The sequence below is a fragment of the Aquarana catesbeiana genome, linkage group LG03 (genome assembly GCF_042186555.1).
Source record: "Aquarana catesbeiana isolate 2022-GZ linkage group LG03, ASM4218655v1, whole genome shotgun sequence".
In the NCBI taxonomy this organism is placed as follows: domain Eukaryota; kingdom Metazoa; phylum Chordata; class Amphibia; order Anura; family Ranidae; genus Aquarana; species Aquarana catesbeiana.
Genome location: NC_133326.1, coordinates 337,670,075 through 337,685,332, shown reverse-complemented (window position 1 = coordinate 337,685,332; position 15,258 = coordinate 337,670,075). Strand labels below are relative to the sequence as shown.

The following is a 15,258-nucleotide window of genomic DNA, read 5'->3' as shown; positions in this document are numbered from 1 at the left end:
AAAAAACAATATTTTTTACTTTTTGCTATAATAAATATCCCCCAAATTTTTTTAAAAGAAACACATTTCTTCATCAGTTTAGGCCAATATATATTCTTCTACATATTTTTTGTAAAAAATCGCAATAAGCATATATTGATTGGTTTGCGCAAAAGTTATAGTGTTTACAAACTATGGGAAAGGTTTATGACATTTTTATGTCATTTTTATTTATTTTTTTACTAGTAATGTCGGCGATCTGCAATTTTTAGCGGTACTGCAACATTGCGACAAACAGATCGAACACTTTTTGGGACCATTGACATTTATACAGCGACCGATCAATGCAATAAAAATGCACTGATTACTGTGTAAATGTCACTGGTAGTGAAGGGGTTAACACTAGGGGGTGATCAAGGGGTTAAATGTGTGTTCCCTCAGTATGTTCTAACTGTATGGGGATAGGACTGAGTAGGAGAGGAGACATATCGCTGTTCCTACTTAGTAGGAACAAACAACATGTTTCCTCTCCTCTGACAGCACAGGGATTTGTGTGTTTACACACACAAATCCCTGTGCTGGTGGTCATGGACGCGATCGCGCCCGCCGGCCACACGCATCGGGTCCCTAGGCAGCATGCGTGCGCCCTCGCCTTCTGGTGGCCGGAAAAGGGGAAGGACGTACCCATACGGGATTTCACCCAGGAGAGCCATTGTGGGGAAATAACATTAATTACTAGCTTCTTTTTTTTTTTTTTTAAAGCAACAGCACACCGATCCCTTCAAATGTTCCCTAAATTCATAGCAGACCCTTTGTGCTGTTTTTTTAAAAAGTAAAGAAACTGTCAATGACATCATCTGCGGACAATTTAAAAACTTTTTTCATTTGTAAATATCAGTGCTGCTGCAGCACTTTCTGTACATCACAGAGATGTGCCACTTCGAAGGCAGGAGTAGGGCACTCCGCAGGCATGTTATCTAATGGAATCTGATATTTTTAATGTTAGACTGTAAACATTTTAAAAAAAAGTCACTGCTTTTGGCCAAATGGATTTTTTTAAAAAATGTTTTGCATTTGTACATGTTCCCCCATGACAGTAATGCAAATTTTTGACATTCTGCTTATTTGCACAGAAATTTACATTTTTAATTTAAAATATTTGGCAACCATTGATTTCAATAGAGTTCAGGTTTCGAGTCTGAACTTCTTTGAAGTTCCCCAAACCCTGCTCAAACCGAACCCAAGGGCAGTTTGGCTAGTCATTAATTAACCTCCCTGGCGGTATGATTATTTCACATTTTAGGTGCTGAAAGCGGTACAATTATTTTGCATGGAAATTGCATGGAAATTTGGCGTTTTATATTGTAGGCCTGTAATTCTTAGGACTAATTCACTTAAATCTGTCCGAACAAAACAAAGAAGAAAGTGCAAAAATAGGCCACGTCCATAAATATATGAAGACAAAAAAAATAGGTAGTATTACGTATTACCAGGGGGGCGGACTTTTTAGGCATTGCATTTATGTTATTGCATTTATGTTATAATCTTCATTCTTACTTTTATGTATTTGTAACCTTCAATAAATTTATATTTTTATACTGTTACTTCCTCTCCCCGTCCCCCCTTTTTTTCCCTTCTCCCCCTTCCCTCCCCTTCCTGTTTTCCCCTTCCTCTTCCTCCCTGTCTTCCTTTATTTTCCCTTTTTTCTAACTTCCCTTTCCTTTTTCCCCCTTTCTTTCCTCTTGCCTGGTTTGTCTATTTTCCGGTCTCTCCCAATTTTTCCCTACCCCATCCCCGCTCCCCCCCCCTCCTCCCCCCCTTCCCCCCCCTCTTTCCCTTCCTTTCCCTTCTTTCCCCCCCCTCCCCCCCTTTTCCCTCCCTCCCCTTCTTTCTTTCCTTTCCAATTTCCTCCTGTCTGGGGGTTCTAATTTCTCTCCTTCCCCCTCCCCCCTTCTTGTTTTCCTTGGTCCTCGATCTATTCCCTCTCTATATACCACCACTAAAGGCCCTCTGTAATCTCACGGTAATGGCACACCCCCTTAGGATCTTACTAGTACTAAGATGCTTACAGTCTGGTTAATTACACTCTTATCCATTAGAGGCTGTCTGTTATCCCCTGTGTTCTCCGCAGGGGAACTTTTATTGGGTCCTGCATACTCACGGAAACCGCCTGACTGGGTGAGCTTGTCCTTATTTTTATCCCATGTGTACACTTTATTTGATTATTGTTGTAAATAGTGTTGCTGCAATGACTCTATGTACTTACCTGTATATGCTAAAACCATGTTACGTCATGTTTTAGATATGCTTCTCCTGAGGAAGCGGTGTTCAACCGCGAAACCGATCGAGATTTAAAAAGCTCTACATACACTCCTCATCCAAATCTTGCGGAATCCACCTGTTTTGATTGTGTGGTATTTCCCTCTTTTATGATGATATATAGTGATGTTGTTTGTAATTGCAACTGTAAATGTAACTGTAATTTTTACTGTTGTTTTGATTAAAATTAAAATTTTATAAGGTCTTTTAACTCATCCTTATACCTACTACGATATACCAATAATTGAGTACCGGAATAGTCCCCTTTTCCGTCCTTCTTGGGGGGGGTCAGGACAGGAGTCGTCAGTAGCAGCAACTGCGACTGCGTCTTCACCCCCTCTTTCCCTTAATTACTCTCCAGTGTTTCTCAGCCTAAAAAGTCCGCCCCCCTGGTAATACGTAGTACTACCTATTTTTTTTGTCTGTCCGAACAAGAGTCTAGTAGACATCCCGGGTATGATAAAGTTTGAAAAACAAAATCATAAATTATAATATATTAAAAAACTATAAATAATTATACCAAATAATAATATAATAATAATAAAAATTATTCAATAATGTAATCAAATCAAAAACACTGAAATTTGCTCAGTTGCAGAATTGTCACTGTCATTACGTTTCAGCGTTTGATGACGGATCTCTCCACAAATCACTATCGCTCAATTCTGCAAGTGATTCTAATTTATTATCGCTGTTTTCTAGCTGGTCTAAAACCCCTTTTGTTGTAAAGGGACGGTTTTGGTTGCTATTGACAATCTCTAGTTTCCAGGCAGAAAGAACAGTTTTTATAATATAAAACTGCATGCCGGACACTGGACAAACCACTAGGGACAAAGGGGATGTGTAATTATTTGATACAGTACTGTAATCTGTAAGATTACAGTATACTGTATCTATACTGTGTGTTTTACTTTTTGAATTTGGCGCCGAACTCCGTCCCCGTGCGTCACAACGCTCGCAGGGAATGGAGCTCGGCACTGTGACTCGAGCGAGACACGGCGGCTCACAGATCACAGGATCCAGGGGACAAGGTAAGTAACCTCTACATGGATCCTGCGATGCGATCCCGAGTCTGGCTTGGGGTTACTGCTTTTGGTATTGAAAATCCACCCCGAGCCAGACCCGGGAATACCGCTAGGGGGGTTAAGATGATTCCCAGATTACCTGTTTATTAGGGGCTTTCACTCACTGGTAAGAAGACCTTACCACACCCCCTTTACAATATGTTTGCCTACATATTAAAACAATATGAATGTAAAATGTAAAATACACATTTAAAAATAATGGCATGATTACCACAGTATAAAATATAGCATTATATCTTTTACACAGTTTGCATTTTCTTACTTTGCAGGCTTGTAGTTTCATATCTAGGATTAGTTTCACCGGGTCGCTCTAGGGAGAAAAAAAATAGCCTATGATACGGCTCATTCATACATACTGTATATATTTATTTGTTTGCATATTTGTCGCACATAAATGATTCAGATCATCAAACAAGTTTTAATATTATACAAAGATAAAATCTGAGTAAATACAAAATGATGATTTCATTTATTAAGGGAAAAAAGCTGCCCAAACCAGCTTGGCCCTATGTAAAAATGTAATTGTCCCCTAAACCTAATAACTGGTTGTGCCACCCTTGGTGGCAACTAGGGATGGGCCGAATGGACCCCTGTTCGGTTTGCACCAGAACTTTCAAACACAGCGAAAGTTCTGACCCGAATAACGAACCCCATTAAAGTCAATGTGACCTGAACGTCATAAATCAAAAGTGCCCATTTTGAAGGCTTATATGCAAGTAATTGGACATACATTGGTTATAGGGGTCTGGGTCCTGCCCTGGGGGACATGTATCAATAAAAAAAAAAGTTTGTGAAAAACGTAATTTTTAAATGAGCAGTGATTTTTGATTTTTAAAGTGAAAGCATAAAAATGAAAAATTCCTTCCAATATAGTGCCTGGGAGGGTCCCCTTAGCCTACCTGTAAAGTGGCAGATCTGTACAATGTCTAGAATCTGCTGCAGCAATAATTGCATTTATAAAGCCAAAAACAAATACATTTTCCCTGCAAGCTGTCTTTATTTTGCTCAGCAACAGTTGAGGAGCCAGTTTGTATGATGAGTCCACAATATAGTGCACTGGGAACAAAATTAGAGTTTGTTTGCATACATTCTGGTGACACTTTGACTTTGTATAGAAGCAACGGGTGCATAAAAATTGGTCTTTGGGTGTCGGTGGCACCTTCTCACAGTAACCCTATAGAGGTAATCTTGATGAAATAAGAATTGGCCTTGCTGTAAAAAATTGCAGTGATATGCACCTGTCAAACAGGGGCTGAAAAATGGTCTTTGAGGGTTAATTGTGCCCATGAAACCTATACTAAAACCTATACCAAAAGCAAAAACCTAAACCTATACCAAAAGCAAAAACCTAAACCTATACCAAAAGCAAGTGGCTGACTCTGTGGTCAAATAACTCAGCTGACTCCTCAATGGCTGATGTTGGGGCTATGGCAGGAATAGATGTGGACAGGGAGGCAGGTTTATCCACTCTGGCAACTGCAGGGGACTGCACACTTGTCTCTGCTTGTGTGATAGAGGATGAGGAAGGTTTAGTAAGCCAGTCCACAACCTCCTCTGTATGCTGTGGCTGGATAGCACGGGCAAAATCACTAAACAGAGGAAATGATGCCCTGCCTGAGGACTGAAACCACTTCCACCTTTGCCTGTGGACACATTTGTTGCTGGCCCCCTTACAGTGCCAAGGGAACGTCTGCCTCTCCTTGTCCTCTCAGACATTATTGGGTGGGAGGGGCGGTGCTTATAAGCAAATGTAAAGAAGAAGTTGAAATCTGTACGTACATGCACTTTAATCAATGTAAGAGGTGTTTGGTACACTTTAATTTGAGTACTCACACTACACAGACACACTTCACGGATACATTATAATATACTGCAATATAATGCGACAAACGTACAGTGACATACAGAACTAGATGGCATTAAACTGGCAGTAACGCACGCAAAATGATATGGTGTTAAACTGGCAGTAATGCACGCAAAACTATTTGGCGTTAAACTGGCAGTAATGCACGCAAAACAATATGGCGTTAAACTGGCAGTAATGCACACAAAAATATATGGCGTTAAACTAGCAGTAACGCACCCAAAACGCAATCAAATAGATGGTGTTCAACCATCACTACACTCACGCTATCTGAACTGTCCCTACTCTAGCTATACACTAATGTCAAGATTACTGACACAGTCTCACTACACTACACTATAACTATATGAGCTGTCCCTATTCCACACTAATGTATGTATGAATGACATGGCCTCACAACACTACAGTGAAACTATCTGAGCTGTCCCTACTCTAGCTGCACACTATGCAAAGCTGAATGATGGTCCTCCTCACTACACTCACACTATCCCTAGACTGACACTAAACTAATATTCTATACTGACAATTGAAGAAAAATAGCACAGTATAGCACACTAACTGACTAATAGCACTGAACAGAGCCCTGTTCTATCTCTCTCCACACTGAAATCACACTGACAATGGCTGCCATTGAACAAATACTTTCATACTGTAGGGCGGGAATGAGCCATGATTGGATAAAGTCATGATGACAGTGTCCAATCATGACTCTGACAGTGTTCTGTGCCCTGACTGGCTGAAACTTTCACTGCTTCAGCCAATCAGGGCTTGCAATGCACTGTTCAGAGCTGCAATGCATTGTGGTCGGTTCGAATGACCCATTTGTTCGGATGTTTGCTGATCGCCCGAACAGCGAAAGTTCGGCCCGAACTTATGCTCGGCCGAACCGTTCGCCCATCCCTAGTGGCAACAACTGCAATCAAACATTTGTAATAACTGGCAATGAGTCTTTCACATCGCTGTGGAGGAATTTTGGCTCACACTTTTTTCAGAGTTGTTTTAATTCGGCCACATTGGAGGGTTTTCAAACATGACTGGTTTGTGTAAGGTCATGCCACTCATCTTAATTGGATTTAAGTCTGGACTTTGACTAGGCCACTCCAAAACCTTAATTGTTTTTTTTTAATCATTCATATGTGGACTTGCTGGTTTGTTTCAGATCATTGTCCTGCTGTATAACCCAAGTGCGCTTGGGCTTGAGGTCACAAACTGATGGCCCGACATTCTACTTCATGGTTCCATCAGTTATGGCAAGTCATCCAGGTCCTAAAGCTGCAGAGTAGCCCCAGACCTTTACGCTACAACCACCATGTTTGACTGTTGGTATAATGTTCTTTTTATGAAATTCTGTGTTAGTTTTGCATATATCTATAAAGTGCAGCGCTATCAGTGTCAATATCATATACATTACTATATATATAAAAATTGTTCCATTATTTAATATTGGAACAGAAAAAATGACAAATGTAACGTGCATTCAACTAAAAACTGAAAATGAAAAAACACTATTACACTGTATAGATTTCACAATGTAAATAGTTCATCAATGAAAGTTCATAAATTCAAACATAGTAAAAAAAGGGGGCAGTTGAATTAGGAATAGACTAGATTCCAGTGTCCCAGAAAACATATTCCACAGGAGAGATCAATCCATTGCAGAGAGTGTAAGCTGCCATCTTTACTGCTGTTGGTGCATTCACACGGAGGATTTGTGGAAAGCTGGCTCTCCTTATACATGCATTTATTGCTTCATTTTTCAGGTTATCTTTGTGCAATATTAGAATGTGTTTAATGATCTAAATCATTTACAGTGCCTAGAAACTGGACTGCAGACAAGATGGGATGTTAGTCCTCACATATACAATATATATATAAATATATGCTGTGAAAAGTATTTGCCCCTTCCTGATTTTTTGTATGTTCTTTTTTTCCCACAAATAGAGCTTTCTTTTGGTGGTATTTGATCACCTCTGCGGTTTTTATTTTTTGCGCTATAAACAAAAGAAGAGCAACAATTTCGAAAAAACACAATGGGGGTTATTTAAGAAAGGCAAATCCACTTTGCACTGCAAGTGCACTTGGAAGTGCAGTCACTCTAAATCTAAGGGGTAGATCTGAAATGAGTGGAAGCTCTGCTGATTTTATCATCCAATCATGTGCAAGCTAAAATGCTGTTTTTTATTTTCCTTGCATGTCCCCCTCGGATCTACAGCGACTTTACTTCCAAGTGCACCTTCAGTGCACTTTCAAGTGCACTTGCAGTGCAAAGTGGATTTGCCTTAAATAAATAACCCCCAATATCTTTTACTTTTTGCTATAATAAATATCCCAAATTTAAAAAAAAAATGTTTCCTCAGTTTAGGCTGATATGTATTCTTCTACATATTTTTGGTAAAAAATCGCAATAAGCGTATATATATATCGGTTTGCACAAAAGTTACAGCGTTTACAAAATAGGGGATAGATTTATGGCATTTTTATTATTATTATTTTTTTTTACTAGTGATGGCGGTGATCTGCAATTTTTATTGGGACTGCGATATTGCGGCGGACAAATCGGACACTTTTGACACATTGTTGGGACCAGTGACATTTATACAGCGATAAAAATGCACTGATTACTGTCGCTGGCAGTGAAGGGGTTAACACTAGGGGCGATCAAGGGGTTAATTGTGTTCCCTAGGTGTGTTCTAACTGTGGGGGGATAGGACTGGCTAGGGGAGGAGAGAGATCGGTCTTCATACTTAGTATGAACACATAATCTGTCTCCTCTACCCTGAGAGAACCGTGAATTTATGTGTTTACATCCCAGTTCTCACTCTGTCATGAGCGATCACAGGTGCTTGGTGGTCATTGAGCCCACTGGACACTTGCATCGGCTCTGGAGACAAGCTTAAAGAGCCAATGTACAGCTATGACGGCTTGCGCAGGGGAGCCAACCTGCTGCAGTTTAAGTGTGGCGGCTGGTCCAGAAGCGGTTAATATTACGCACTCACCTAACAATGGTCATTTCATCTTGTGAAAGTACTACAATTTAGATGTAGACAGTCAGAAAATGACTGCCTGCAGTTATGGGCATAACTTGCTAACTTGTAGGCATGACAAAAAGTGCAATTATTATTATGATTATGATAGCTATTTTGTCAGAGTATGCACCTAAGTGGGACATTGTACATTCAAATGGAATGATTAAGTACATGTCTATTGCTTACATAACATATCTGAATGCAATTAAAACATCCTCTGTGTATGTATATGTAATGTAATACTTACTGTCAGGAGTGCAGGTAAACAATCGGGGGTAAGAGCAGGTGCTATCTAAAAAAAAAAGGTGATATTTTGTTAGACTGATTACTTTTAAACACATGCCCTGAATGCTTACCCCTTTAAATATTATTTTGGTATGGGCTGATAACATTTGCAACAGACTCCAGATCTATGATCTGTAAATACACTGAGCAAAATTATAAGCGCAACACTTTTGTGTTTGCCCCTATTTATCATGAGCTGAACTCAAAGATCCACGACTTTTTCTATGTACACAAAAGGTCTATTTCTCTCAAATATTGTTCACAAATCTATTTAAGGCCCCTTTCACACTTGTGCGACTTCAAAGTCACACGATTTTACCGCGATTTCGCGGCCGCGACTTTGCCATGATTTTACTGCGATTTCGCGTGATTTTGCCGCGATTTGGGATCAGTACTACTTTGTACGACTTTACTGGGTTGGAGTTTACAAAAGCTGCTTGTGCTTACAGCTTGTGCTTACAAAGTTTTACTGAAATCGTGTATATATTATTCAGGTACGCTACTTGAGGGTTTAACATTGAGGTCTATGGACATCAACTCACATGGAAGTTGGACCAAAGTAGTGCAGGGACTACTTTGAAGTCGGCATGACTTAAAGTCATGCCAATATGAATGATAGTCATTGAAAATCATGGAGAATGACTTGTCATGCGATTTTGCAGTACAAAATCATGGAACAAGTCGTATACGTGTGAAAGGGGCCTACTCTGACAACCAAAGGCCAGAGTTGTCGGGAAGGGGCCCTTGTCCTCATCAACATGGGGGCAACATGCTTTGGGGTGGGGGGGCGCAGGGCCCCCTGCCCCAAAGCACCCACCCCCCATGTTGAGGGCATGCGGCCTGGTACAGCTCAGGAGGGGGGATGCTCGCTCGTCCCCACCCCCTTTCTCTGACTGGTCAGGCTGGTGCTCGGATAAGGGTCTGGTATGGGTTTAGGGGAGGACCCTATGCCGTTTTTTCGGTGAGGGGGTCCCCTTAAAATTCATACCAGACTGAAGGGCCCAGTATGCCCATGAAGGGGGAACCCATGCCTTTTTTTTTTTTTTTAATTGGCGTGGAGTGCCCCCTAATTATTTGGTAATTAAAGTCGCGTCACTGCTCATTGAAGTCGTACTTCAAGTCGTGGGGCAAAGTCGGATCCACAGTCATATAACTGTGTTGTCAAAATCGTGGCCGTGAAATCGCTGCAAAATCACGCGACTTTGGAGCAGCACAAGTGTGAAGGGGGCCTATGTCTGTGTTAGTTAGAACTTCTTCTTTGCCGATATAATCCATTCACCTCACAGGTGTGGCATATCAAGATGCTGATTAGACAGCATGATTATTGCACAGGTGTGCCTTAGGCTGGCCACAATAAAAGGCCAAAAAGTGCAGTTTTATCACACAGCACAATGCCACAGATGTCGCAAGTTTTGAGGGAGCATGCAATTGGCATGCTGACTGCAGGAATGTCCACCAGAGCTGTTGCCCTTGAATTGAATGTTCATTTCTCTACCATAAGCCATCTCCAAAGGCGTTTCAGAGAATTTGAAAGTACATCCAACCGGCCTCACAACTGCAGACCACGTGCCAAGCACACCAGCCCAGGACCTCCACATCCAGCATCTTCACCTCCAAGATCGTCTGAGACCAGCCACCCGGACAGCTGCTGCAACAATCAGTTTGCATAACCAAAGAATTTCTGCACAAACTGTCAAAAACCATCAAGATAAATAGGGGCAAACACAAAAGTATTGTGTTTATAATTTTGCTCAGTGTATATCAACTAACTAGGTAAGGATTTTCATAAATGTGACTAAATAAAATCTAGAAAGAGGCTAAAAAGCTATGAGCATGATGATCAAGATCTTTACCTAGAGTTTATTTCTTTGTTTTAGGCTCTATGCACACTAGCGTTTTGTTAAGCACCTAAAAGCTGTTATTAGCATTTTTGTCTGCACCTAGAGACTAAACAGTGTTATCCTATGTGTCCATACACACTACTTTAGGCTATTAGCATTTTAGAGCTTCAGTGTCTAGGAACAGAAAAAAAATGTTTTTGTAGAATCTCTTGGAGCGTTTTTCCAGCAGAAAAAAATGCTGAATGCTCATAAGCGCTCCTAACAGCAATTTTTTTTTTTTTTAGCTTTTTTTTTTTTTTTAAAGGAGCTACATATGCTAACACTCCAAAATGCTACTAAAATGCTACTAAAAACCGCTATTAGCAGCGTTTTTTATCCAGCACTTTTTTCCGTGTTTGTTTAGTTTAAAAAAACGCTAGTTTGCATGGAGTCTTAAAGTGTTACTAAACCAGGACCCTGCATTCACTATATCTAGTCTCCCACAGTACACAGTACCTTTTCTTATAAGCAGTCTTGTGACTTCTATTAGCATCTGGTTAAAGCTTGTAGGAGGAGTTTTCATACTGCACTGGCTGCCCTGCTTTGATTGGCCCTGTGCTGATCACATGGACTCTCCCAATAAAAATAAAAAAACTATCTAGCAATACACACCAAACTGAGCATGTGCCGGCAGATGAGAGAAGTGGGCTGATGAGTAGAGATGACATCATCTCTCTCCACCCATCCCGCATCATTGCTTTTCTGCCCTCACAGCACGGGCCTCTTCAATGTTGTAGCTGCGGCGGGGAGCAGAGAGATGCCATCTCTCACCACCCGCCCCACATCACCGCTCTCCTGCCCTCACTCAGAAACCCTCACTCAGAGGCCTGCGCTAAATTGACCAGTGCTGCCACCAATGCAGTGACAATCCACATCTGATGGCACTGGCAGGTGACGTGGCATTCCTCATTTGGTGGCAGGCAGCGTGGCAAGTGACATTCCTCATCTGGTGGCAGGCAGCATGGCAAGTGACATTCCTCATCTGAAGGCAGGCGGCGTGGCAAGTGATGTTCCTCATCTGGTGGCAGGAGACGTGGCAAGTGATATTCCACATCTCTTGGCAGGCAATGGTGGCAAGTGACACGCTCAGGGCTCCCACTGATTATGCATTATAGTGAGTTGAACTATTTTTCATTCTGTATTACAATGTAATAATAGAAATATTGCACTTCAATCATCCTGACACCATATCAACCATGGTGCCGTGATGATTGAAGCACCGACACCAGCCATTGCCCCAACAAATTGCCCGTGAGAAATTGCTGCCCCCCCCCCCCCATGGGCCTTGGCACAATTTTCTTCCACGCAGCCTGTACCCGGTGCCAACAAGATTGGGGAGCGCTGCTATACTGCATATACAGACTGGTTTTACTGTTGTGGATTTAGTAACACTTTTAGGTTTCTTTAGCTGATGTCAATTTGATCTATACATGAATGAAATAGTAAATACAGTTTAACAATAAACTGTTACATTGTATTACTCAATGACACTTGCAGACTATCTAAATGTGTCACTTAACACAGCATTTTGATGGCCTCTCCTGCTGTGTAATACATTTTAAAAAGCTAGGACATTCCAATAAGGATGGCAGAGAAGAGGCTGCAGCAGTAGAGAAGCAGGGCATAGGATACACTCGACACTCACTAGAAACCTTTTTTAGGATGCATCTCATTTGTCTAAGATTTTGAGTGCTTAACTAAGACAAAGTCATCTAGAAACACCTGACATTTGTTCTATCCCGTTTTAAGGGCTTTTGAGGTGTTTAAAAATGCATGTATAATATTTCCAGGCCAAACCAGTTCATATGGTATTGCATATTTTGTATATGATATTACTTGAGCATGTATGTTAAACACAGAATTTTGGGACAAGTAAGGATCAAAACTTAGAAATTGTATACACCCAATCTTCTGAAAGATATATGGCCTAACTGTACTGAGTACTCAAAGAGAGAACAAGACCTGCGTTTCATGCCTTTAGCAGGTTATAACCTGTTTCTATACTATGCAGCATTTGCAGTTTTTACATTATTGCCATTCTTAACCATCACAGTTAAAGGCTTACACTATGATACAATAATCTATTCATGTTTTTACTTTATTATATTTTTTAAAAGCAGTATAGTCTGTGATGTGCAATTGCATTTTTACTAGAGAAAATAGTTATCATTGATAAATAAGCCAGTACATAAAATATTAAATTAAGCATTCAGTAACACTTTATCATACCGAACCACAGAGAGTTTTCATAAGTGGTTTAGAAAGACCAGATTCATCCTGAAATACATATATAACAATGAAAATGGATTATATGCTTTGTTGTATTGTGAGTATTTAACCAGCCAATTACATACACCTTTTAGTTCAGATCTTTGATCAGTGAATACATTCCAACATTACAAACTGAGAAATAAAACATAATGAAGCCAAATCATAGTATCAGTGGTCCATTCTGAACTTTTTCCATTAAAAATTTCCTATATGCTGTCACTGGGGTTAATTTACTAAAACTGGAGAGTGCAAAATCTGGTGCAGCTGTGTACTGAAACCAATCAGCTTCCATTTGTTTTTTTTGTTAAAGCTTAATTGAACAAGCTGAAGTTAGAAGCTGACTGGCTATCATACACAGCTGTTCCAGATTTTGCACTCTCCAGTTTTAGTAAATCAACCCCAATGTGTAACATGTTCACTAAAAGGTGTTCTATGCGTGTGAGTTTTGAGCAGCAACTATGCAATCATATGACAGTATTTAATAGAGATGTATTTGTAAGTTCTGGTTAATAAAGTGCAACTACTGTATGTCCAGACGTTAACTAACAATTGCGTGGTCGTGTGATGCTGTACCCAGATAAAATGTATGTCCTTTTTTCCCAAAATAGAGCTTTCTTTTGGTGATATTTTATCACTTCTGCGTTTTTTATTTTTTGCGCTATAAACAAAAAAAGACTAACAATTTAAAAAAAATAAATAAATAAATCAAATTTCTTCATAAATTTATGCCAATATGTATTCTGCTACATATCTTTGGTTAAAAAAATCCCAATAAGCATTTATTGATTGGTTTGCGCAAAAGTTATAGCATCTACAAGCTTTGGGACATATTTATGGAATTTTTATTTATTTATATATTTTTTAACTAGTAATGGCAGCGATCAGCGACTTATAGCGGGATTGTGACACTGCGTCGGACAAATTGGACACTAAGTGACACTTTTGACACTTTTTTGGGAACCAGTGAAACTAATACAGTGATCAGTGCTAAAAATATGCACTGTCACTGTACCAATGACACTGGCAGGGAAGGGGTTACCATCAGGGGCGATCAAAGGGTTAAATGTGTGCCTAAAATGTGCTTGGTTACTGTGGGGGGGGGGGGGGGGTGCTTATACTATGGGAAGGCAAAGATCCATGTTCCTGCTTTGCAGAAACAGAGGATCACTACCTTCCCTACTGACAGAACAAAAGTCTGCCTTGTTTACATAAGCAGACCGTCGTTCTGCTTCTATCCCGAATGATTGGCGGGTCCTGGCCAACATCGAGTCTGCCCGACCACTGGGTCCCGCTATGTCCAATCACAGCGGGAGCAGGTCGCTGTGGATGTGCGTGTACGCCATAGACCCAGAGGTGCAGGATCATGTACTAGGTACAGTACGTGATCATGCACAGGAGAGCCTTCTTACCACCGTATATGTACAGTTACAACCACTACAAGCGTTACAGTTACAAAAAAAATTGTAAAAAAAAAAAAAAATTCAAATAAAAAAAAAAAAAAAAAATAGTTGTTGTTTTATTGTTCTCTCTATTCTCTCTTTATTGTTCTGCTCTTTTTTACTGTATTCTACAATGCAATGTTTTATCATGTTTGCTTTTCAGGTATGTAATTCTTTTATACATTACTGTTTACTGTGTTTTATTGTTAACCATTTTTTTGTTTTCAGGTACGCCATTCAGCTAGAGCACGGGTTTATCTATCTTGACAGCAACAGCGTTTGCTCCCACGATATGTAAAGCTGTGACTCCAGCGCTGTCGGTGGTGATTTCACCACCACAGTTAATAAAAAGAGCATGCCGTATATACTCGAGTATAAGCAGTCCCGAGTATAAACCAAGGCACCTAATTGACCACAAAAAAATGGGAAAACTTATTGACTCAAGTATAAGCCGAGGGTGAGAAATGCAGCAGCTACTGTAAGTGGAAAAGAGGGTCAACAATGCCCATCTGCAGCTGCATGCCTCCCTGGGCAGATCTGCCTACCTCACTGTGTCCATTGCAGCCTCCCTACCTCACTGTGTCCATTGCAGCCTACCTGTGCCGAACTGCAACCTCTCTGTGTCCATTGCAGCCTTCCTGTGCCGATCTGCAACTTCTGTGTCCATCCATTGCAGCCTTCCTGTGCTGATCTGCAACCTCTCTCTGTCCATTGCAGCCTTCCTGTGCCGATCTGCAACCTCTCTGTATCCATCCATTGCAGCCTTCCTGTGCCGATCTGCATACCTGATCAGTGTCTCATGCAGTCAGACGGCAGCCATTCCAGTGTACAAAAGCCACGCCTCCTCCTCGTCCTCATCTGTGATAGGCAGAACGCTCAGTTTCCCAGCAGTCAGTGTTCAGTCTATCACGGACATCCTCTCATCCTCGTCCATGGGATGAAGATGAGAGGACGTCCGTGATAGGCAGAACACTGAACACCGACTCACTGCTGGAAAAATGAGTGTTCCCCTATCACAGACAAGGACGAGGAGGAGACATGGCTTTTGTACACTGGAATGGCCGCCATCTGACTGCATTAAGTATAAAATTGATGCGCTTTAAATAAATA

At 40.8% G+C, this 15,258-nt stretch overlaps 1 protein-coding gene across 3 annotated transcripts in view; it reads right to left on the bottom strand.

Annotated features, from left to right (window-relative positions):
• Positions 1–15,258, bottom strand: part of LOC141132291 (uncharacterized) — a 234,055-nt gene that overhangs the window by 167,110 nt on the left and 51,687 nt on the right. For all 3 annotated transcript variants that reach the window (XM_073620548.1, XM_073620549.1, XM_073620550.1), the window contains exons 7-9: positions 12,668–12,715; positions 8,521–8,565; positions 3,646–3,693 (exon numbers count right to left, since the gene is read on the bottom strand). In XM_073620548.1, the coding sequence (XP_073476649.1) occupies positions 3,646–3,693; positions 8,521–8,565; positions 12,668–12,715 (141 nt within the window). The remainder of the gene's footprint in view (positions 1–3,645; positions 3,694–8,520; positions 8,566–12,667; positions 12,716–15,258) is intronic.